The sequence below is a fragment of the Miscanthus floridulus genome, chromosome 1, assembly GCF_019320115.1.
Source record: "Miscanthus floridulus cultivar M001 chromosome 1, ASM1932011v1, whole genome shotgun sequence".
Lineage (NCBI taxonomy): Eukaryota > Viridiplantae > Streptophyta > Magnoliopsida > Poales > Poaceae > Miscanthus > Miscanthus floridulus.
In genome coordinates, this window is record NC_089580.1 from 177,395,422 (window position 1) to 177,419,867 (window position 24,446).

At 45.2% G+C, this 24,446-nt stretch overlaps 3 protein-coding genes across 3 annotated transcripts; 1 reads left to right on the top strand and 2 right to left on the bottom strand.

Moving 5' to 3' along the window:
- Positions 1 to 219: 219 nt before the first annotated feature.
- LOC136549541 (transcription factor bHLH74-like) lies at positions 220 to 2,407 on the bottom strand. The gene is made up of 10 exons (XM_066540848.1): positions 2,125 to 2,407; positions 1,861 to 2,032; positions 1,673 to 1,767; positions 1,427 to 1,573; positions 1,274 to 1,339; positions 1,113 to 1,181; positions 952 to 1,014; positions 703 to 873; positions 554 to 623; positions 220 to 438 (listed from the first exon to the last, which is right to left on the bottom strand). The coding sequence occupies exons 1-10, from the start codon at positions 2,125 to 2,127 to the stop codon at positions 419 to 421; spliced, it is 876 nt and encodes a 291-aa protein (XP_066396945.1). The 5' UTR covers positions 2,128 to 2,407; the 3' UTR covers positions 220 to 418.
- An 11,229-nt stretch (positions 2,408 to 13,636) lies between these two features.
- On the bottom strand, positions 13,637 to 15,528 carry LOC136549531 (F-box protein SKIP22-like). The gene has a single exon (XM_066540839.1). The coding sequence runs from the start codon at positions 15,443 to 15,445 to the stop codon at positions 13,862 to 13,864; it is 1,584 nt and encodes a 527-aa protein (XP_066396936.1). The 5' UTR covers positions 15,446 to 15,528; the 3' UTR covers positions 13,637 to 13,861.
- Positions 15,529 to 18,020: 2,492 nt separating this feature from the next.
- On the top strand, positions 18,021 to 20,889 carry LOC136467532 (zinc finger BED domain-containing protein RICESLEEPER 2-like). Its single transcript, XM_066466278.1, has 2 exons — positions 18,021 to 18,456; positions 18,602 to 20,889. Exon 2 carries the CDS (start codon positions 18,679 to 18,681, stop codon positions 20,887 to 20,889), a length of 2,211 nt encoding a protein of 736 aa, XP_066322375.1. The 5' UTR covers positions 18,021 to 18,456; positions 18,602 to 18,678.
- The last annotated feature ends 3,557 nt before the right edge of the window (positions 20,890 to 24,446 follow it).

Consider the following 24,446-nt stretch of genomic DNA (forward strand, 5'->3'; position numbering starts at 1 on the left):
GATTGAAATTGGGACAGTGGTCGAAGATTTCGAAAGAAATTTGAGGCTCCCTTTCACCCTCCTCTGGTCGCCGTTTCCGGTCCTTCACTCTACCAGCTATTACAACCAAATAATCAGGTGGAACCACACGCCACCAAAGCACTAACTCAGTTGTGTCAGGAATTCCAGACGATCATTGTACATTATTTTCTCCACCAGATCGCAAAAATTTCACCGAACTCCTTTGATTAGTTATTAGTTATTATAACTGTACATATGACGGGTGGACACCAGAATTCCTCTCCAAAGACCAAAGTTAACTAGCTCATCCCAAGAGAAGCCGTGCCACCATTGCAACTTGAAAAGGCACACCAGTAGCAACCCAACAGACTAACGTGTCAAGATTTTCAGAGTTGTTCACCATTAAACTGCCGACTTGTCACTCCACTTTCATCGAATCTGCAATGTCAAAATGGATCTTGAGAAATCTCACAAAATTTTGCACAGCTGCAGGAGAAATGCAAAACATAGCAATGAATGAGAAGCTGAAAAGGCACGAAAAATTCTATGCTACCAGCAATGGTATCTGAAGCGAAAGCATTTGGAGCAATGCTGCGAAGTTCCTCGTTCCAGATAACTCCTCTCTGCCATGGTAGAAAGTAGAAACTACTATTAATCGCATAGGAAAGCATTTGAAGCTGTTCAAGGACGTCGAATGCAAACCTGAGGAAATGCAGATAACTGGGCGTTCCTTGTCACATGAACATTTGCTGGATTAGGGATGATCCTGTGTGAGTAACCTTCTTCAGATGCTCTGTACAGATTAAGATGCACATTGCTCGCTTGCAGGTTGTATCCTGGAAAAGCAGAGCTGGCATCTTGCGTGCAAAGGATCTGTAGTGACAAGGATTGAGGAAAGATCAATCTAAAGGCATTTTCTTCGTCAACCCGAGTTGAGCTTTGCAATCTTACATCTTGCAGGTCGAGGTCACAGTTGAGCTCTGGGCTCATCGCTGAGAGTTTCATCGAAAGGAACTGAACAATCCAACACAAACATGAAAATGAAGATTCAGCCATTGGCCTAGAGAAACCATTGAGTAAACCTCCAAATCATAGGTTTTCAATACACTAACCTCAACCTGCCGCTGCAGAGATTGCACATAGTTTATGATCTCATCAAGCATCATGGCCTTGCCTGTAATCTGCCTTGTCATAGGAAACATGTCCCTATTGGTTAGAACACACCATAACCACATCAGTATGAGCATAAGCATCTGCTTGATGTCATTCATACCTTGTTGCAACCCGGGACAAGGTCTTGAAGAAGCTTCATCCTTTCATTTATCTTTTCCCTTCGAAACTGCATTTCGAATGGGCATGCTACTGTAAGCAAGAGACCTGGGCATTGCAGGAGCATTGACTATGTTGCTCAAGAGATAAAAAATACTCTTTCTGCAAGGCTGTGGCTGTTGGTGGCTTGACCACGCTTTGCCCGGACATGCACGTAGTCCTCTCTCTTGGCTCCAGCATCACCCGCCTTCTCATCAGCGCACTCCATGCTGACTTCTCGCTGCAACAATGCACTGGCTTCATCCTGCAGTAATACATTTACAAGTACAGTAGAATGAAATAGAGGGAATGAGATATGGCGCAACCAATGAGACAAAGGAATCATAGCTTCTAGCTTCCTTACTAGAGAATGTAGTGATGAACTGTCCTCTCCAGAACCCTTCCTTTTGCCATCCTTTAAACACTTCCCTGTGTTCATATTTCTACTTGGTTGAGCATCTGGGAAGAGTTGGAATGTGGAATGTTATAAGTCAGAAGCTTCACAGATTAACAGCTATTGTTGTTAAGAAAATGAATTGAGAATAACTATACCTCCAGTAGAATTGTACAGCTGACCCCCCTCTTGCATGCCTACATTGTTCACTGGAAAGACGATAGGCTCATCAAAATTCATGGTATGGTCTAGTGAAGCAAGCAGATTAGTTCCGATTGCGAAGCACTGCTCTTCCTCTCTGTCAGGGTCGGTGCGTGGAGGGGAATACATCTGCCAAAGAATCAATGATTGATCTTGTCACATTGCAAACCGAAGTGGCTGAACGGACATATATAGATCTTGCCATGAACGTATGTACTCACCATCCTGCTCTGATACTTGAACTCAGTGCGATGTTGCAATCATTTTTGGGAATGACTAGTGATCTTCTAACTTGCCAGGTCTGCCAACTGAAGGAGCTTTACTTAAAGGGTGGAGTAGATCGGGAGCTGGACACAGTCAATTCCTTGCAAGGCTCAACAAGGAACAACTAACCCGTGCAGCCTTACATAAAGATTGTCCAAAGTGAAAAGGCTAACTAAGCCTGGTGCAATAGACAAACGCAAGGGCAAAAGCGGAAACCGATTCCTGGAATAGACTTGCTGGTACTAGTACTACTAACAACCATGCACCAGCTGGATCACATCCAGAGGTCAGAATAAAGAGTGTTCTGGGTGAAGATCGATTGCAGTAGGTGCTGCAAAACTGAAGACCTAGCAACCAACCCAAGGATCAGATGCTAATGCCATCCAGTGTATGTATGGGCCAGCCCAGAATAAGGTTAATTATTAGGCAATCAACCGGGCCCATTTGAGTTTAAACCCTCTGAAACATTGCCTCTATTAAAGTTCTGTCCTCCAGATTTTTTTACCAACCCAACTCATGAGCGTAAAGTTTGAGAAAGTACTCAATTTACTTGCTGAAGGATATAAAGAACTCTTCAAGAATTTACTTGAAGCATGGACTAGTTCTAGTATAAGAAGGTGAAATGGATTCCACAATTCGGCATAATTGCATAGATGCTGAATGCAAATTCGAGCTAATATAGTTACTAGTGGTTGGACACCAATAAGAACTCCAATTTCTCTCTCTTTCTTTTTTCCTCATATTTGCAAGTACCAATGTACAATGCCTAAACAAAGTTAGGTAATTGCTGTTGCACACACACACCTACAGAACGAAAATGTGAGAATTCAGAGACCGTAGAATCAGATCCACAGAACAAGAAAGAGGACAACAGCTAAGAAAGTGTGACCTTCAAATCACAAGGGGAACCACTGAAGCAGTTTAGGGACTAAGATCCAGTTATCAGAAAACGAAAAAGTTAGCTGGTTGTACTCCTGGGGCCAAGCCACCAAGGTAGGGGATTGCTCAAAACTTAACAGCGCGTACTGTCCCTCCAATCACAACCATCAAAATTTAATGCTGGAATCATAAATGATGGGTTTACAAAGGTTAAAGTCATAACTCACTAGTTCATATCCTATTGTATAGCATGGCGCTGTAAGAATCACCAGGTGATTCAGAAACAAGTTCGGCCAAGATGAAAGGGGTCAAGAAATGCTGGTGCTTGTCCCTTTTCTCTGAAGCAAAGACCAAACAAAATATGAGGCAAAAACACTCGGACGCAGAGCAGAAATCATTTGGTAGAAGGTTATTGTCACTTAATGAGTTAATAGTTCTCTTGACATAATTCCTTAAAAAGAATGGGTGAGACAGAGAGAAGTGCTTGGACTGTTAAAAAAAGACAGAGTACTCACGAAGAGATGAAAGCAATTTGCTATCTTCAAAGAGAACATCATACTGCAGTGGTAGTAGCAAAGAAAGAAAAAAAAAAGATGAAATAAGGTACTATGCACCTGTACTAAATGCAAATGAGATGTTCGGTTGGCTGATTTTTTTTTTTTAGCTGAAGCAGTATTTTTCTAAAAAAAAAAAACCGATATAAACAGCGAAAACTAGTATGAACAGTACTTTTTTTTTTTTTAGTCCAGCAGCCGAACAAGCTGAAAACTTCCCAAAGAACATGCCACAGTACATATAAAGTACTACTAATAATAAAGGAAGATTTCTTGTTACCAGAGGTGAGAGCTGCAGCTCCCAGCTCCCTTCGATCACGTACCGTTTAGTTCCACTTTATGTTGCAAAAATTTTCCCGTCACATCAAATCTTTGGAACGCATATATGAAGCATTAAATATAAATAAAAAATAAAACTAATTACATAGTTTAGATGAAATTCACGAGACGAATCTTTTAAGTCTAATTAGACTATGATTAAACACTAATTATCAAAATAACAACAAAATGCTACAGTACCCTTTCGCCAAAAATCTTACAAACTTCACTGTTACTCAGCAACCCTTTGCTAGAGTGAATAGCGTTCACCATGAATGGGCGTGCGTACATGTGGATGTGGCCACAACTGAAAACAATGAATAGCTGGAGTTGGGGACCCCACCCCCCCCCCCACCCCCCACCCCAACACGCATTCACACCCGTCTCCAGTTCTCGGCCAGATTTTCACCGTCTTTTTTTTTAAATAAACACCCAGTAAACATAGCAGCAACAGCAAGCTCACAAATACTTTTCCCGTTGTATTATTGCTCGTTCTACTGCTCAGTGTCCTGAAGGTGAGGGCACAAGCAGTTCATCAGTGTCCTGTTTCACTGAAAGGCCCCTCAGAATATGGATGGTGCCATCGCTGCTAGAATTGGCCCGCTTCGCTGAAAAACAAACCGAAACACGGTTTCAACTAATTTGATGTGAGAGAAAAATACTGTTCCGACTAAAAAACAAGTTGTAAAGTACGAATTATAAGACAAGCGAACAGAGCCGTTAACCGAGCAATTGTAGTCCGGAGATGGGGGAGCTGGTAGGGGGCTGGACGCCGAATAATACAGTCAAAGCGAAGACCTGCACGGAGCAGGGCCGCAGGGGCATCCGATTTTTTTTTGTTTTCCAACACTTTTTTTTTTGAAAGATTTTCATAAATACGCTTCTGACAGTATCCTTTCAAAAAATAGGCATTGACCTCGGCGCCATGACAATTAGCGTCGAGTTTACACGTCTTTGGCACCAATTGATTTGGCGTCGAGGTCCAGGGTCATTTTCTTCATGTCGTTGACGTGGTTGCTTGTGTGGCGTGGACGTGGCATGAGCTCAGCGCCGTGGATCTTGGCGCCGTAGATCTTGACGCCGAGCTCGGCGCCAATTACTACGGCGCCGAGCTATGGAAATTGATAAATTTTAATTTTTACCATGACTTAGATATTGAGAAATGTGGCTAACTCTAGATTTTTTACAGTGACTTGTTTGATCACTTAAAACAATCTAGAAATACTTAAGATAAAAAATAATCTAGGGTTTATGTTCATGAACTAGCCTAAAAATACTTCTAAGTGTTGGATCAATAGTTAACTCTTTTTTCATGATGTTGTTTTGACCAAGGTAAAACTATAGTTTCTTTTTTAGATATGAAGTTTGACCTTTAATAGAAGTTGTAGTTTGAGTTGAGTACAACAAACTTTGCTTTTGGACCTAAACCTAAATCAGTCTTTAACACCGGTAGCGAATTGACGCTGTTTTTGCCCCTCTAAATCTTTCTAATTCCTTTATCGCCGGTAGCGAATTGACATGTTTGCGACATTTTATCTTCTAAATTTGTATAACAACTTAATTTGATACCGTACTACGAGTTTGAATACTCTCTGAGGAGATAACAACAAAAACAAGTCTCGTTAAGTTTGGACTTAGCCACATTAAAAAAATTAGACTTAGCCACGATCATAAAATCTAGATTTAACCATATTTCGACGTGCTTACAGGTGAGGTGTGTTGCGTCCGTGCTTGCATGTCTACACATGCACATACGGTTCGTTGCATGCACCAATGCATCTCCGGTTAGCAATGCAATAGAGGCATAGAGCCGAGCCCTGCATCGCCTCGTCGTACTGCAGGAGCCGAGCTCTGTACTGTGTCGTCCGGACGTGCTGTAGTTCCATTTGGTCAGGCAAATTTTTTTATCTTAAGTATTTCTAGATTGTTTTAAGTGATTAAACAGCAAGTCACTGTAAAAACTCTACTGTTAGCCACATTTCTCAATATCCAACCTGGACAACATCCATGAGTTCTTTTCTGCCATCTCGTGTCTCAACCATCTGGAGTCCTTGTCAGTGTGACTCGATAAGAACATGGATGGTCTGTTTCCTTCTCTGGATGACACAATTGCTCGGCCGCCAAAGACCCTCAGTTATTGCTTTAAGCTGCACGGGCATATACGCATACTACCATCATGCAGCTGGATCAAGGAGTTTGTCAACGTCCAAAACTTGGACCTTGAGGTAACCTTACAGGAATAGCATGACATGCAGGTCATCCTGTATCATTTAGTACATCGTACCAATGGGCCCATGAAATGTCTATGTATCAAGCCAGTTCAAGATGATGCGCTCCATATAGGCATTAATGATGAGCGAAAGTTCGCTGGGTTACGACTTGAGGTCCTTGAAATTGTTTGCACCACAAACTTACAGGCAACTATTGGAAATATACAAATTTGGAAGATAAAATGTCGCAAACATGTCAATTCACTACCGGCGATAAGGGAATTGGAAAGATTTAGAGGGGCCAAAACAGCATCACAATTCGGCCATGTTAAAGATTGATTTAGGTTTAGGTCCAAAAGCAAAGTTTGTTGTACTCAACTCAAACTATAACTTCTATTAAAGGTCAAACGTCATATCTAGAAAAAAAAACTATAATTTTACCCTGGTCAAAACAGCGTCATGAAAAAAGGAGTTAACTAACACTTAGAAGTTTTTTTAGGCTAGTTCATGAACATAACCCGTAGATTATTTTTTTTATCTTAGGCATTTCTAGACTGTTTTAAGTGATAAAAAAACAAGTCACTGTAAAAAAATCTAGAGTTAGCCACATTTCTCAATATCCAAGTCATGGTAAAAATTAAAATTTATCAATTTTCATAGCTCGGCGCCGTAGTAATTGGCGTCGAGCTCATACCACGTTCGCGCCACGCAAGCAGTTACGTCAACGACACGCAGAAAATGAACATAGACCTCGGCGTCAAAGCAATTGGCGCCAAGACGTGTAAGCTCGGCGTTAATTGTCGCAGCGTCGAGGTCAGGGTCTATTTTTTAAAAGGATATTGTCAGGGAGTATCTGTGAAAATCTTTCAAAGAAAAAAAGACTGAAAAACAAAAAATTCGGCAGGGGCATCCTGCTTGACAGAGTTAGCCGGAAGAGGCCTATCGTCACCGAATTGGATTCTGGTTCCCACTGTCCGGGAACCCGTAGTGTTTGTTGGTGCTCATGCAGGACTGCAGGTGCAGCACCGCGCAGCATCCATCGTACTTGTTCCAAAATTAATCCAAATGAATATATCCAACTGAAGGAATATAGATTCTACCTGGCTGCTTGTTCGCTTGTCTTATATTACGTACTTTTTAGCTTGTTTTTTTTAGCCGAAACAGTGTTTTTCTCTAACAACAAATCAGCCGGAACAATATTTTGGCCGAACGAGCATCAGGAATGTGTTTGTATTTTATTGTCAAGTAAGATTTCCACAAGTATTGGTATTTTACACAAGATAATAGAAGTGGGGAATCACATAGTACATATCCAAATGGTTCAGATTTGTCACTGAAACAAAGAACGCTTATCAGCTTCCATTTGTCCTCTAGAAATCACATATCCACTTGACTAATGATTCGTGTTTTTCCTAAACGTCGACCTAGCGATCCAGCAATCACCGTTGAGACTAACAGTGCAAATATATAGAAGGTACAGTAGATTAAAACAATAAATTGTCCATGCAGACAATGATGTAACACCAACATAATACACAGTTACTCCCCTCACTCTCTGAATAAATCAATTACTCAAGTTGTCCCAAACTTTTAAGTTTGATTAAATCTATAAAAGAGTTATGACACCAAATTAGTATCATTAAATACACCATAGATTATATTTCTATAATATGCTCATTTGGTGTCATAAATATGTATACTCTTTTCTATAGATTCGGTCAGACTTTAAAAAAATTGATTTAAGACAACCCTAACAATTTATTTATTCATGGACAAAGAGATACTTTTGTATAGCTGCCACACCTAGTGCAATTTTGTGTGCAAGCAACTGCTGCTGCTTAAAGCATATTATACACCAACTAGAAATGAGAATCATAAACCAGATCAACAATCATAGAAATGAGATCTCATGGCAGTAAAACATTTACCCAATCCAGATTTATAAAGTGTTTCCTCCCATGCCCTCCCCCACAATCTTTTCAGTGCACCAAACCAAAAGCAAAGAGTTCTCACTGAAAACTGAAGCCTTTCTTGGGCTCCGAGACGCCCCGTACATCTCTGATTTTAGTACTGGCGACGGTGGCTCAGAGTCCCAGTTAAGATAAGTGATCAGAAAGCTAAATCTCATGACAGTCATTTCACGGTTTAATTAATAACATAATAGAAAAGGGCAAATGAGGCCAATAGTCAATAGGACATGTGCAAACAATGCAGAGTAGATGCACGCGTACAGCAAAAGAAGTGTCCTTTCTTCCTGTGGTCAATGTAAAGTTCACCTTAAAGAATTTTGCAATCTTTGGTCCCCCAATGGTGGAGGATGATCTATGTAACATGGTACAAAAGCATCAAGCAGAAATGCTTCACAAGTTCAACAAATTATGATCAACCCACGCTATCCCCAGTCTGATATGACTGAATTGCATAATAAAATGGATAAGCCACAACTCATAAGCACCTGCAAGTTCAGATTAACTTTACATTATCTTGGAACTCAGTAACACAAAAATAAACCTGTAGCATCAAAGTGAAAATTTCGCTCAAATGAATATACAAGACCATACTTCCACAGTCAAGACAGTATCTTCAAAATTTGCCTTGACCAGTTCAAACAATAAATAAACGTATTATCAACTTTCTGAATCATCCAAGTGAGAACCATGAGGAGAACAAGGACATGGAGGTTATAGTTTCATAAAGGAAATAAGAGGCCAGTCTCATATGCATATGTCACAAACATGCATCTACGACCCAGAAAATAGACAAATAAATAAGTATACAAGGATAAGAAACCATACTAACCATGACAACACAAGTGAAGGCAACACAACAACAACAACAACAACAACAAAGCCTTTAAGTCCCAAACAAGTTGGGGTAGGCTAGAGTTGAAACCCATCAGAAGCAATCAAGGTTCAGGCACATGAATAGCTGTCTTCCAAGCACTCCTATCTAAGGCTAAGTCTTTGGGTATATTCCATCCTTTCAAGTCTCCTTTTATTGCCTCTACCCAAGTCAACTTCGGTCTTCCTCTGCCTCTCTTCACGTTACTATCCTGACTTAGGATTCCGCTACGCACCGGTGCATCTGGAGGTCTCCGTTGCACATGTCCAAACCATCTCAACCGGTGTTGGACAAGCTTTTCTTCAATTGGCGCTACCCCTAATCTCTCACGTATATCATCGTTCCGAACTCGATCCCTTCTTGTATGACCGCAAATCCAACGCAACATACGCATTTCCGCGACACTTAGCTGTTGAACATGTCGTCTTTTCGTAGGCCAACATTCTGCACCATACAACATAGCAGGTCTAATCGCCGTCCTATAAAACTTGCCTTTTAGCTTCTGTGGTACCCTTTTGTCACATAGGACACCAGACGCTTGCCGCCACTTCATCCACCCTGCTTTGATTCTATGGCTAACATCTTCATCAATATCCCCGTCCCTCTGTAGCATTGATCCTAAATATCGAAAGGTATCCTTCCTAGGCACTACTTGACCTTCCAAACTAACATCTTCCTCCTCCCGAGTAGTAGTACCGAAGTCACATCTCATATACTCAGTTTTAGTTCTACTGAGTCTAAAACCTTTGGACTCCAAAGTCTCCCGCCATAACTCCAGTTTCTGGTTCACTCCTGTCCGGCTTTCATCAACTAGTACTACATCGTCCGCGAAAAGCATACACCAAGGGATGTCCCCTTGTATGTCCCTTGTGACCTCATCCATCACTAAAGCAAACAAATAAGGGCTCAAAGCTGACCCTTGATGTAGTCCTATCCTAATCGGGAAGTCATCCGTGTCTCCATCACTTGTTCGAACTCTAGTCACAACATTGTTATACATGTCCTTAATGAGCCCGACGTACTTCGTTGGGACTTTATGTTTGTCCAAAGCCCACCACATAACATTCCTTGGTATTTTATCATAAGCCTTCTCCAAGTCAATAAAAACCATGTGTAGATCCTTCTTCTTCTCCCTATATCGCTCCATAACTTGTCTTAGTAAGAAAATGGCTTCCATGGTTGACCTTCCGGGCATGAAACCAAATTGGTTCATAGAGACCCGCGTTATTGCTCTCAAGCGATGCTCGATAACTCTCTCCCATAGCTTCATAGTATGGCTCATCAACTTAATTCCCCGGTAATTCGTACAACTTTGAATATCCCCTTTATTCTTGTAGATCGGTACCAATATACTTCTCCTCCACTCATCAGGCATCTTGTTCGATCGAAAAATATGGTTGAACAGCTTGGTTAGCCATACTATAGCTATGTCCCCGAGGCATCTCCACACCTCGATTGGGATACCATCCGGTCCCATCGCCTTACCTCCTTTCATTCCTTTTCAACGCCTCTCTGACCTCAGATTCTTGGATTCTCCGCACAAAGCGCCTATTGGTGTCATCAAAAGAGTCATCCAACTGAAAGGTTGTGTCCATATTCTCACTATTGAACAATTTGTCAAAATACTCTTGCCATCGATGTCGGATCTCATCCTCCTTCACCAAGAGATGCTCCCTTTCATCCTTAATGCACTTAACTTGGTTGAAGTCCCGTGTCTTTCTCTCACGAACCCTAGCCATCCTATAAATGTCCTTCTCTCCTTCCTTCGTACTCAAATGTTGGTAAAGATCCTCGTACGCTTTACCCTTTGCCACACTTACAGCTTGCTTTGCAGTCTTCTTTGCCACCTTGTACTTCTCTATGTTGTCCACACTCCTGTCATGGTACAAGCGTCTATAGCATTCTTTCTTCTCCTTAATAGCCCTTTGGACTTCCTCGTTCCACCACCAAGTATCTTTAGCCTCGCGTCCCCTTCCTTTGGTTACTCCACACACCTCTGAGGCTACCTTTCGAATGTTGGTTGCCATCTTGTCCCACATGTTGTTTATGTCGTCTTCTTCCTTCCAAGAGCCCTCTTTGATAACCATTTCCCTAAATACCTCTGACGTCTCCCCTTTCAGTTTCCACCACTTTGTTCTTTCAATCTTAGCTTGTTTATCCCTACGGGCACGCACCTGAAAACGAAAATCTGCCACCAAAAGCTTATGTTGAGAAACAACACACTCTCCTGGTATCACCTTACAATCCAAGCATGCTCGTTTGTCCTTTCTTCTTGCAAGGACAAAGTCAATCTGGCTACAGTGTTGTCCGCTACTGAAGGTCACTAGATGAGATTCTCTCTTTCTAAAGAAAGTGTTGGCTATCATCAGGTCAAAAGCTACCGCGAAGTCTAGAACTTCCTCTCCCTCCTGATTCCTACTACCATACCCAAAACCTCCATGAACTGCCTCGAAACCTGCGCTTGTAGTACCTACATGCCCATTAAGATCTCCTCCTATAAAAAGCTTCTCACTACTAGGTATAGCTCTAACCAGGCCATCTAAGTCTTCCCAGAACTGTCTCTTAGCACTCTCATCGAGGCCTACTTGGGGGGCATACGCACTAATTACGTTCAAGACCATATCACCAACGACAAGCTTGACTAAGATAATCCTATCTCCTTGCCTTCTCACTCCCACCACACCATTCTTAAGGCTCTTATCAATCAAAACTCCTACTCCATTTCTATTCGCGACTGTCCCTGTGTACCAAAGCTTGAAACCTGTATTGTCCACCTCCTTCGCCTTCTGACCCTTCCATTTAGTCTCTTGAACGCATAATATATTTACACGCCTCCTAGTCGCGGTATCAACTAACTCTCTTAACTTACCTGTAAGTGACCCTACATTCCAACTACCTAAACGGATCCTAGTTGGTTCGACTAGCTTCCTTACCCTTCGCACCCGTCGACTCAGATGCAAAGACCCTTGCTCATTTTTCACTACACCCGGGCGTCGATGTAGCGCGCCACTAAGGAAGCGACGACCCGATCTTTGGTCACTTGACACCATGCCCAGATCACGACACGGCGCGTCACGGGGGTGACGACCCGGCCCTTGCCCATTTAACACCATACCCGGGTTCCGATATGGCGCGTCGCTAAGAGGGTTACGCCCCAACGATTTTCTTTCGGGTTTCATCTCCATTAAAGTGGCTAAGTTTTTACATTGGCTCGCCACGCCTAACACAACCCTCCTCCTTTACCAGGGCTTGGGACCTGCTATGCTGAGACACCGTAGGCGCCCCACCATAGGCAACACAACAGCCCATAATTTCTAGAAAGAAAAGAGATAACCATCCAGTACTTGCAAGAATCATCTATGACGGCAGCAAAACTGTTCCCCAGTGAGATGTGTATCATACCAACTGTAACAAAACGAAATAATTTTACAACTCATTGGAATTGTATTTAGTTTTGGTTGGGGTTTTGTAAAACACACATGACGAAGACTCACAAGTGGTCCTCATCCTGTCACATAAACTTGCACTGTAGGTGTTGTGTGTGTGTGTGTGTGTGTTTTGTGTGTGTGTGGGGAGGGGGGAGGCTGCACCAGGGCGCAGGGCGACAAAAAAGGTCCAGCATCTCATAAGCCAATTACATAAGTGGGCACGATTTGTTTTCCCATTAAGTTAGGTGATAAGTATGTTAGTACTAAATTTTGGCTTTTAGGAGTACGTATGTTTAATCCAGCCATCCCTATATAGAGAGAGGCAGCATTCAGGAATAAGGGGGACAAAAGAAGTTACCTCCTCTCTATCGCTATATTCCCTCAACCCACCGCCACTATGGATAGATGAGGCTTGTACCTTCTCCCGTTGAGCAATTCACATCCACCAGACAACAGTACGCCAAATAAACAATTGTGTTCAATCATAAATTAATACAACATCACCCAGGTACACTCGACTAGTTACATAAACATACTCCTAGTATGTTACATACCACCCTCTGTCCCAAACTATAGGTCGTTTTGGCTTTTCTAAGTACATACCTTTTGCCATGCACCTAGATATATGATATGATACATAATAGAAGTTGTGTATCTAGAAAACCCAAAACGACCTACAAATTGGAAGGGAGGGAGTACATCCCAAATGATCCACAAGTCATTTATTAAAGGCTGTAGTAGTTGTCATTATCACGATGATTCTTCCAGGCATAGAATTTTTTTTTAAAAAAAAGACATGCATACACCATGTAGTGGTACATATTACCAATAAAAGAAAACTTAAAGTGTATCAGGTTGTTTGATGTTTTTAGCTCTAATGTCTTTATTATTACAAGAAGGCAGTTCTCGACACCAGAGATATTTCACTGTTTTAAATAAAATAAAAGGGCACCATAATAACAGACTAACAGTATGCTTCCATTATTTCATACAAGACTGATAACATAATACTATAATAGAAGAACCTGATTATTCTATTATCACTGTGCAGTAACCTGTATGTCAAAGGAAAATACCTGATATGTGGGTGAGGTGTAAAATTAAGGTATCAATGCTGTAGATTGCACATTTAATGCAAATAAATTTAAGCAGCATATTGAAGTTTAAAGCTATTATTATCTTAGCTAAAAATACATCTACCTATACATTCAACCAATAACTACGTCTAGATGATAAATCTGAGGATAGAACAAGGGTACTTTATTACTTGGGCATTGGATTACATTGGCGCAAAAAGAGACAGAAAAGATAGGATCTAAGATACTAAGGGGATATATGAGGATAAGAGTGCTGTGCACATGCATAAGTGTGTGACTTGATGATATGAACAAGACGGTCTAACCGTCTACGCACCCCTTCTTACCAAATACTCTTAACATATAAGTAAAACTCATTGACATGGCTTCAAAGGAAGTTATGGCGGTGACCATCAAGTATGCAGTTCGGGGAGATGTTCCTTCGTTGATTTCCAAAGTGACGCCCCACAGAACCAGGATTCCCAATAAAAGGAAGTCTGTCTGAGTCCCCACCAATCAATGGCAGCCTAAGTGGGCGGCTATAAGGACTATTTCCCCAGCCATAGTTCCAAAAGGTTGGGTTGGGCCTCTTCTGCCGTCTCTTATTGGCCTGCCAAACCTCTCCAAATATGGCCTTCGCAGTCTTGCTCACACCCCTAGAGCCCTGACCATAATGTTCAAACTTCGATACAAACTTCTTCCAAATACTATCATCTGATGCAAGATTCCTCATTTCCATGCATGTGCACTCAACCTTTGCAAGATCAACCCCAGGTAGAAACTCCAATATCTTAGTCTTCAGATCAGCAGGCAAAGCCATCAAGCATGGAGGCAAGCGCAAACCATTCAGTTGGCACAATGATATCATTAATGGCAGGCAAATCTCATCCTTCAGCACTCTCCACAGATCATGAACTCCCTTCTCATGCACTCCGCTCAGCTGATCGCTATCCAGATAAAGTAAAGGCTCCAGCCCTGGCAACTCCAAGCACAACCGGCACACCTCCGTCTGTGCCCCATGCACATACCAGTATACCATAACGAAATTGGCCATCAAGGAGTAGTTCAGCACCACCACCTTCCCCTCCTCAGTCACAGGTAACATTGCTGAAAGCTCTGGTATGGTATACTTGATGGTCAGTGGCTTCAAAGCACCCGACGGCCAGCCCTGAGGCAGTGAGAGGTGAGACCCCATCTGAGTGGCGGTGAGAAAGCCGACATCAAGCAGAGCTGCATGTAAGGCCGCAACCAGGCGACCTGCAGCGGTTCCCTCTGCGCCCCCTACGTTGCCCATCTCCCTCTTGAGATCCCTAAGCACAAAACTCGACCAGCTCTTCGTCGCATCGAAGGCCTCCTCCACCACCACATCCTGCGGACCGGAAGCGACCGGAAAGCTAGGGTTCACCACCACAGCCTGCACCTGTGACGAGGAAGAGGAACCTCCAGTAACAGGCTGCTTCGACCCCTTCCCGCGGCCCTTTGTCGCATCGAAGGCCACCTCCATCACCACATCCGGCGGACCGGAAGCGACCGGAAAGCTAGTGTTCACCACCACAGCCTGCACCTGTGACGACGAAGAGGAACCTCCAGTAACAGGCTGCTTCGAACCCTTCCCGCGATCGACAGCCTCAGCGGTCGACGCTGCAGTGCCAGAGCCCGGGCTAGGGTTCCGGGACAGGGCCTGAGCCGGCGGCGCTAGGGCCGTGAGAGGGGATAGGGTGAAGAAGACGAGATCACCGGACGCGAGGCCGAGGGACGGGAGCGTGGCGGCGGGGTCCGGCGAGACGAGCTCCTCGCTGCGGTTGAGGGAGAGGCGGACGGACTCGGCGGGGACGGGCTGCGCCGCGGAGAGCTTCGACGCGAGGAGGGTCTTCACGTCGGCCAGCGTGGCCGTGGGCGGCAGGTCCACGCGGTGGGTCTCGACGGCGGCGGCACCGCCGCGCGCCTCCATCGATCGCAACCGGAGCTTCATGGTGCGGGGAATTTTTCGTGGCGAGGGTGGATGAGGATGAGTAGCGTCGCGGTGGCACTTGGGAACGGGGGCGGTTGAGAACTGATATTGGGCCACAGAGAGATTGGGGCGAGGGCGACCTCGTTATGGCGGGCTAGAATAAACGAGTATGGACTGGATGACATAATAGGCCTTGGGTTTGGTGTGGATCGTCGCTATCCGCGTACACGTGCAGTGGGCCGTATTATTTTGGCCCAGTGCAGATTGGAAGTTGAGTTCAAGAGTTCAAGTGGCTTGGATCCACCGGTAGCCCAATGCGGAGGGAGGCCGGCGCATGAATATAAGCCCCCAATTTTTTTTCAATTTGATCCTTTTTTTAAAGAAAATTTACGTTTAGCATCCTAGGAGACGTAAATTCATCTTTGAACCCTTGGGGTCGGCGCTAGGACTCATGACTCTGAGGAACACGTCTCGGCGTCACAGATCTGGCTCCGAGGTGCCTGGCCGTGCACTAGTAGGCGTTGACGTGGCCGGTACCCGCTCTGTCAACGCCACCTAGGATGCCCTGTTGTGTAAGGCCAGACACCTCGAAGCCAAGATTTATGATGCCGAGATGTGTTACCTCGGAGCTATGAGCTCTGACATCGACCCTAGGGTCCAAAGATGAGTTTACATCTCTCAGGGTTAATCGTAATTTTTCTTTAAAAAAAACCAATTTATAAAAAAATTGGAAATATAAGCTGGGCCGGATTCGCTAAGGAGTCCGCAGACGTCAGACGCACCCGCGTGCCCTACGCGGCTACTCCTGTCCTGCGCGTCTCGAGGAACGACACAGGGGCAGTACCAAGCCGTTTGGTATACTGTCGTCATTCCAAGGCAGTACAGTACTATAGCTCGCTCACCTTCATCTCTTTCTGCGGAAACGTTAGATCAAAATGAATACACAGTCATTTTCAACGAGTTACGGAGATCGTATATGATCGTGAGTTATTACCGCTGATTGATTTGGTACGAGAGAAAAATACTATTCTGGCTGGAAATTTATGATCATTTACGATCAAGTGAACAGGCTGCATATCCTGGTGACCTGGCAAGATTGGAGTTGGGCGGTGCCCATGCCACTAGGGGGTGTTTGGTTCTTTAGTCGCTTATAAAATTCATGTCACATAGAATGTTTAGATACTGATAAGAAACATTAAATATAGATTAATTACAAAACCAATTACATAGACGGAGGCTAATTTGCGAGACGATTTTTTTAAGCCTAACTAACCTATCATTAACACATGTTTACTGTAGCACTCCGTTGTCAAATTATGAACTAATTAGACTTAAAAGATTCATCTCGTAAATTAATCGTAAGTTATGCAATTAATTTTGTAACTAATCTATATTTAATATGCAATGCATGTGTCTAAACATTAGATGCCGCGGGGAAAACAAAAGGAGCCTAAACTTTGATCCCATGTGTAGCCCACCCCGACTGCCCAGTGCCGAGACGTCTGCTAGCTCCTGGCCTCCTGCACGTTTGCTAGATCAGGCGTGCCTAGGCAAAGCTATACAGTACACGTAGTAGTACTACTAGTACAAGTATAGAGTACTGTACTATCTGGCGCCCGTAGCCTCTACCCTTTCCTCTGCAGTCTGCACTGGCATTTCTTTTCCTGCTGGCTGCTGTCACAGTTCCAACGCCTGACGGGGAGTCATGACAACAGACCAAGCTCACCGCGAAAGGAAACTCGCTGTTACCGGCGGGTTTTCAATAACGAAGTGACAAGCCGAGATTTCCGATGCACGGCAGCTCGGCAGCGGAGATGCGCGGGGCGGGACGGCGCTAGTCTGGAGGACAGAGGCATGCGAGTGCATAAGGGCTGTTTTTTTTTTCCGCCTCAACTCTTCAAGTATCAGCCGTAGCATCTAAACTCACACACCAACTCACACCACCACACGTACACAAACTCACTCACACACACCCTAGTGCGTAAGTTAGATCTATAGCTATATGAAGAGGCTACATGTGGCTGAGAGATATCCGAAGTGAAGTTATAAAGGCTTCGCACGTCACCCTAACCATCGTAGCGCTTCCACCTCTGAGGCTGGAGAAATTGGAAAAAAAAACTCCGGTGAGAATCATGCGTCGAGCAGCGCTCGAACACGAGCGACGGCTTCCGCAACTGGAGAACCGACCGACCGAGCTATGGCTCGTTCCCGCATAAGGGCTGTTTGGTTGGCTGATCATCTGCCCTCTTGAATCTTGATGCAAGCTCAAGTCATTTGATTGGCTGAGTTCTTTCTTGAGCCAGGCTCGATGCGTGCACAACGCCCTGCAGCCTGGCCGCGGGTAAAGATTAGCATGCAGCCCGCGTGCTTTCGGCCCGGTCCGAAGCACGGTTGCATGGCCCGGTCCGAAAACGGCCCGGCCCGTACGCGACCGTGCCTCGTGCCGGCCCGGTGCCCGCTGCAGGCCGTGCTTGGGCTGTCAACAAGGCACGCCGTGCGGCACGGCCCGGCCCGTTTTTCTAGGGTTGGCCCGGTAGGGCCCGGTAAGCCGGGGGGCTATATAAGCCAGCCGGCCGTCCCCCCGCGCGGTCGCGCCTCATTTCCCTCCCCCGGCCGCCGCAACCGTTCCCCACCGCGAAACCCTAGATCCCACCCCACCTCGCCTGCTCGTCCCGCCTTGCGCCGCCGCCCACCGCTCGCCGCTCGACGCCGGCAAGGACTCCAAGATCCACCGCTCGCCGCTCGTCCTGCACTCCGACAAGGTCTCCACCGCCGGATCTTGGAGATCTTGGAGCTCTCCCTTCTGAGCCGTCTCCACCGCCGGATCTTGCTCTCCTTTCTCGTCATCTTCCTAGTCTCCGGCCGTATCCTGAGCTCTCGTACTGTCTTCTTCCTTCTCCCTCCCTCTCTCTCTCTGACCGGCAAGGTCTTCACCACCGTGCAACTTGTTTGTCACCGTCTGTCGGGGAGTGGTGCCGCTGCCGCTCGTCTTCTTCTCCGTCTCTCCGGCGCCGGGCTCCGGCTCCATGCAGGTAAGCTGATCTCCACGCCTCCAGCCCTCCACCTCCACTCTAACCCTAGATCTAGCCCGTAGCCTTGAATCTTGATCTATTCTAACCTCTCTGCTCTCTCTCTCTCTCTCTCTCTCTGACTCTCTGTTTTCTTTTTGCATTGCAGGTCACCGGCGTTAGCTGGTGCCGCTAGATCCGTTGAGGAACGGTGCCGAGAGCTGAAGAAGAGGCTGTGCGGTAGCCATGGCCGGCTCTGGTGACGACGATGGTCCAACCATCAATGACGAGCTCAGGTCGTTGGGCCAGATCCCCGACGACGAAGACGACATGGGCGATGCTGCTCATCTCTTGTTCGGTAGGAGTGCTCCTCCGACCAACCGAGATGATGGTGCTGATGGTGGTGCGCCGGCGGCTAGTGCTGCTGCTGGTGCGTCGGCGGCGGCCCCTAGTGATGCAGCTTCACTCGCTTCGTCCACCACTGGTACTGGTAAGCGGCGCTCCCCTGTGTGGGCTGACTTCGAGGAAGTCAAAGAGGTAGTGGATGGTGAGCAGGTTGTTTCTGCTATTTGCAAGCTTTGTCGTCATCGTTTGTCTGGTAAATCTGCTAATGGCACTGGTCACTTAAAAAGACATCTAATATCCTGTAAAAAGAAAGTTGATAGGGCTAATGCTGTTCAAAGTAGGCTTGCTTTAAACCCTGATGGATCTTATAGAAACTGGGAGTATAAGCCTGATGTTGCTAGGCATGAGCTGATTCGTTTGATTGCTAGATTGGATCTGCCTTTGTCTATTGCTGATAATGATGCTTGGGATGATTACATTCAGCGTGCTCACAATCCTAGATATAAGAGGGTCACTAGATTTAGCACAGCTAGAGATCTGTCTAAGCTATACAATGAAAAAATGTTGCACCTTAAAGCTGCTGTTATGCCTGGTGTGTCTTCTGTTTGTTTGACATCTGATATCTGGTCTGGTAATGCTAAGGAAGATTATATTGCTGTTGTTGCTCACTACATTACTTCTGATTGGGAACTTAAGAAATCTGTTATTGGTTTTAAACTGATTGAAGTGAGTCATAATGGCATTAACATTGCTGAATGTATCTCTGGTGTGCTTAGAGATTGGGGCCTGCTTGACAAAGTTTTCTCTGTTAGTCTTGATAATGCATCTTCTAATACAACTGTTATGCTTGCTTTGACCCCTTTGCTTGATGGTTACCTGGGCTATGATGTTGATCCTTCTGATCATACTAAAAAGGTGTATCATGTTGTGCATCAGCGATGTGCTTGCCATATAATTAACTTGATTGTTAAATCTGGTTTGAAAAGGCTTAAACCTTGCATAGAGATTTTTAGAACTGCAATTAACTTCCTAAATTCATCTAATCAGCGCATTGCTCAATTCAAGGAATACTGCCAAGCTAAGGGGATGCGTCCTCGTAAGTTTTGTTTGGATATGGATGTTAGATGGAACTCAACCTATCTTATGCTTAAACATTTAATGCCATATAGAACTGTATTTTCTGTGTTCATTAATCTTCAGTTTGGCTATCCTCTGTTGGTTGAACAGCACTGGTACATTGCTGAAAAGGTGTTGCAGTTTCTTGAATTGTTCTATGATTCAACTGTTGCTCTGTCTGGTGTTTATTACCCTACTAGTCCTTTGGTACTGCATCACATACTTGAGATTGCTAGCCACCTGCATGACTATGAACATGATTCTAATCTATGTAATGTTGTTGCTCCAATGAAGGCTAAATTTCTTAAATACTGGAAACATGTGCCACTGTTATATGCATTTGCTTTTGTTCTGGACCCAAGGGCTAAGATGAGAGGTTTGCAGAATGTGCTTGACTTGCTTGCTCAGAGTAACAATATGAGTTACATTGATTATCTTGCTGAGGTCAAATTTGAGTTGCATAAACTGTATGACAAGTATGAATCTAAGTTTGGTGCAGCTAGGCCAGCTAGGACCACCCATCCATCTGGATTGACAGGTAAGAGGAAGCAGGCATGGGGCAAAATATTTGGAGGATCAGTTTCTTCTGGTCCTTCAAGTACTGCTGGATCATCTGCTGTGCCTCCTGGTCTCTCTGAGCTCACTGTTTACCTTGACAGTGACAATGTTGTGGCCTATGATGATGATTTTGATGTCCTGAATTGGTGGCATGAGCATAAACTAACCTTCCCAGTTCTCTGTACAATGGCTAAAGATATTATGTCTGTCCCTGTTTCAACAACTTCTTCGGAGTCTTGCTTTAGTCTTACTGGCAGGATCATTGAGGAGCGCCGACGTCGATTGGGACCAGACACTGTGGAGATGTTGATCTACGTGAAGGACTGGGAGCTTGGTGAAGAGAAGGGACAGCATACAGTGGAGGATGAGGAGTATGAAGACTACTTCAAGAATCAGTTTCTAGATCATGACTCTGGTGCTAGTGGAATAACCACTTAGGCAGTTAGTGAGAGTGAGGCATTGAGTCTGAGTGAGAGAAGACATTTGAGACACTTGGTTTGTAATAACTTTGAACAATTGAACCATTCAATAATGAGCTGGCCGTACTCTTTTCCTTTGTAGGGTTTTATCTCACGAGGTGTGAGTTTTACCTACAAAGGTTTTTAATGAGGCGGCATTGCACGAACAGCTCAAGTTTAAACATATTTGGCTTCCATTTGCTCTATTGTGAACTGATGAAATGTGATTATGTGAACTTGTGACTTGTGAGCTATAGCTATGATATCAAGTATGAAATGTGAATTCTGAAATGTTTTTGTGATTTGTGAACTTGTCAATTGTGAAAATGAATTTGATACATGTCCTGAACTGTAGATCTGTTGAAATGAATTTGAAAAAGGTGTTTTTTAAACAGCGGGCCACGGGCTGGCCTGATGTCTTAATGGGCCCCGTGCTGAACGGGCTGGCACGGCCTGTAAATCGGCCCACGGACCGTGCTTGGGCCTGCAAGCAAACACGGTGTCCCATTGGGGCACGGCCCGGCGGCACGCCGTGCCAATCAGGCCCGTGCCCTTACGGGCCGTGCCTAGCCCGGGCCCGGGCCGGGCCGTGCCGGGCCGGCCCGTTGCTCAACTTTAGCCGCGGGATTTTTGGACGGCCTGTCTCGTGCGGGCAGCGTGCGAGAGAATCGCAAATTCGCAATATAGACGCAAGTGTAGATCAAGGCAATCATGCCTGTATGGCCACAGTTTGGGAGAGGAAATCTGGCTAGCAAGATGTGATGCACGCTAGCTGAGAATAAAGCAATACATGAAGGCGAACGACCGTGGCCCATGCGCCGGGGAAGAAGGGCCTCCTTAAGTTTATGCCATACCAGCTTTGTGATCGATGCTGAGAGCATCAATTGCCATGCCATCTCAACCTCGATGCCTAGAGGCTTTTTGCACATAGCGTTAACACTCCGTGCCTATGCATGTAGTGGTCCCACGCGTCAGAATAATCACAGCATACACAGGCTTGAAATGTTTCTTTAATCTGGATAGCATCGAGGCTTCTACTTGACTCGTGCTGAAATTTTTCGTTTTGGCATCGTTCTCTGAAGTGGGTCTACCCGAGGCTTGAAACCTCTCCATCCCTTTTCCGCATCGATCTTGGCCCAGTTGTGGAGCCTAAGGGTGTGTGTTTGATAGGGAGAAGCGTTTTAGATTATCGGTAGAATCACTGCCAAATGGTACAAAGAGAGACATTTCAGAATCATTTGGAATCGATTCTCGTTTTTTATTAGTCTAGAGAAAGGATCAAAACCTGATTTCTTCTGATTCTGGTTCTAATTTCAAGGATACAGTGAGCTAACCAAACGGTTTCATGAGATGATTCTGAATCAGAAGAGCAATGTTTCTATAGAGAATGAAAAGTTTTTTCGAAGAATCTGCATCCATGCCAAAAGCCCAGCTCGCAGCTTCTTTCGTAGCTAAGCCGACTAGAAAGCTCACGTGTGGTGGGGATCACTTCGGCCATCTTGTGTGTGTGTGCAAGCGAGCTCTTCCGATTTTCAAGTTCCATCGTTCTTGGTTGTCCCCGGAGGACATTTTGGTTCGGGGAACTGGATACTCTCCTATATTTTAGTCGGTGATTAACAAAGCTAGAAATATTTGGCAATGTTCACCAAAGCCTTTTTTTTCTTTTTTCCAAATGATCTGTGAGAGGGAAGCTAGTTTTTTTTCCTCCTCCGGCTCTGTCTTCTCGACAATTGGAGCATGAGCTGAAACCGAAAAAACCGGCAAAATAAGCTCTAATATAAAAATGGTTCATACTCCTCTAAACTTCTTGCAGGAACCATTTTGCCATTTTGGCACCCACTGTTGGCACGGTTTCATGAGCAGAAACTCGGAGGGGACAAACTTGCTGGTCGAGCAGGCACAAAGAGAAAGGTCAAGGACCTGAGTGGCTGAATGACAGGCCGGGGGCTTGTCACCGAACTTGGTGCTTGTCCGGAGGCGTCCGGCGTGAGGAGAGCATTGATAGACGTGACGTCTGGTGATAATTGATGCGAGACCAGTGAGGGATACGACGAACGAATCAAACAAATAAGGCAAAAAAATAAGAATAAGAAACAGTAGATCGGGGACAAATAATCTTGCGAAAATAACAACTTTTCAATGAATCGGGAACACGCACGCTCGAAGCGTATCATGAGAAACATGAAATTCCATTCAATGAGTAATTCAAAGGAGAAATGCATTTTCGAACATAACGTCGTTTTTCCCGAGCAGGCAAAAGCAGCCCTGATCAAAGCAAGCAGTTGACCGAGACCGACCGGGCTCCAAAGCTTGCGACTGCAAAGAAAGCAATACCGGTAGACTGCAGTGCTATGGACTCGTCCATTTCGCGAACTGCTCTGGGCTGCGTGCGCGTAATACGAACTGGAGTAGGAGTACGAAACAGGTGCACGCGTCCAAGTAGTACTACAATCATTTCGGTACCACCATCACGGCATCACCTGTATAGTACCCGTGAGGCCGTGATCATTTACCACTACTAGCTTGTGTTAGTGATGAAGCTAGGTCAGGATCTGGTCCTCACTCCTCAGGCCTCTTTTGGAATCAAGGAAGCAAAACTCAGGAACGGAAAACCCCCTACTAAAAATTCGAATGACAATTAAAATCATATTCCTATGAATTACCTATCTAAGAAAAAGTTCAGGACCCCGAAGAGATTGGAGTTCTCAAAATTAGGCCTCAGCTAGTCAGCTTAAATTCACATCTTCTGAATCCGTCCTTGCCACGTTCTACTGTTAGCGCGCATCGATCTATCGGTTGCGTCAGCAGTCGCCTGCGGCGGACCACGGAGGCGCAGACAGCTAGGTTTACGCAAAGTAGTGTGTACTTCCTCCATAAAAAAACGTAATTCAAGCTCTGAATCTAGATACACATCGTTTTAAAGCTAGAACTGTGTTTTTTTACGGATGAGTAGCGATGAACTGACGATGCAAGTGAACTGTACAGTAACGTAGAACGGATTATGCATGGATACACCCTCGACATGACGCAGCAGACTGATACACGACGACAGCGCTACGGTTTTTCTTTCTCTTCTCCAGAAGAAAACAAGACACGCTCACGCAGACGCAGGCAGCAGGGGCGCAGCTCGCCTCGTCCGCGGCCGGCGGAAACGCAGCCGGAAGGCGCAAAACGACACAGCACGCGCTGCCCTGTCTGCTGAGGTCTGCCGATGGCGGAGCAGGCTTCCCCTCTTGCTGTTAGTTGATCTCTACCGATAGGCCCAACGGCCTATTGGACTCTATCTCTGCTCTCTGATCGGGGGAGCCTAACCCTAATTCGGTTGGAGGGCCCCTGTCGCACAGCACACATAAAAGGAAGGTAGGGGTGAGGGCTCGGACTACGAGGTTGACTGGAGCCGCCATCCCACCTACAGAAACCCTAATACCGATCTAAAGAGCTGCTGCCAGCGACGGGATGTGCCCCAACCACCGCCGTCGCCCCTGCAGGTCTACACCGGCACCTCTGCAGCCCCACTGTATCGCCACCTCTCCTCTT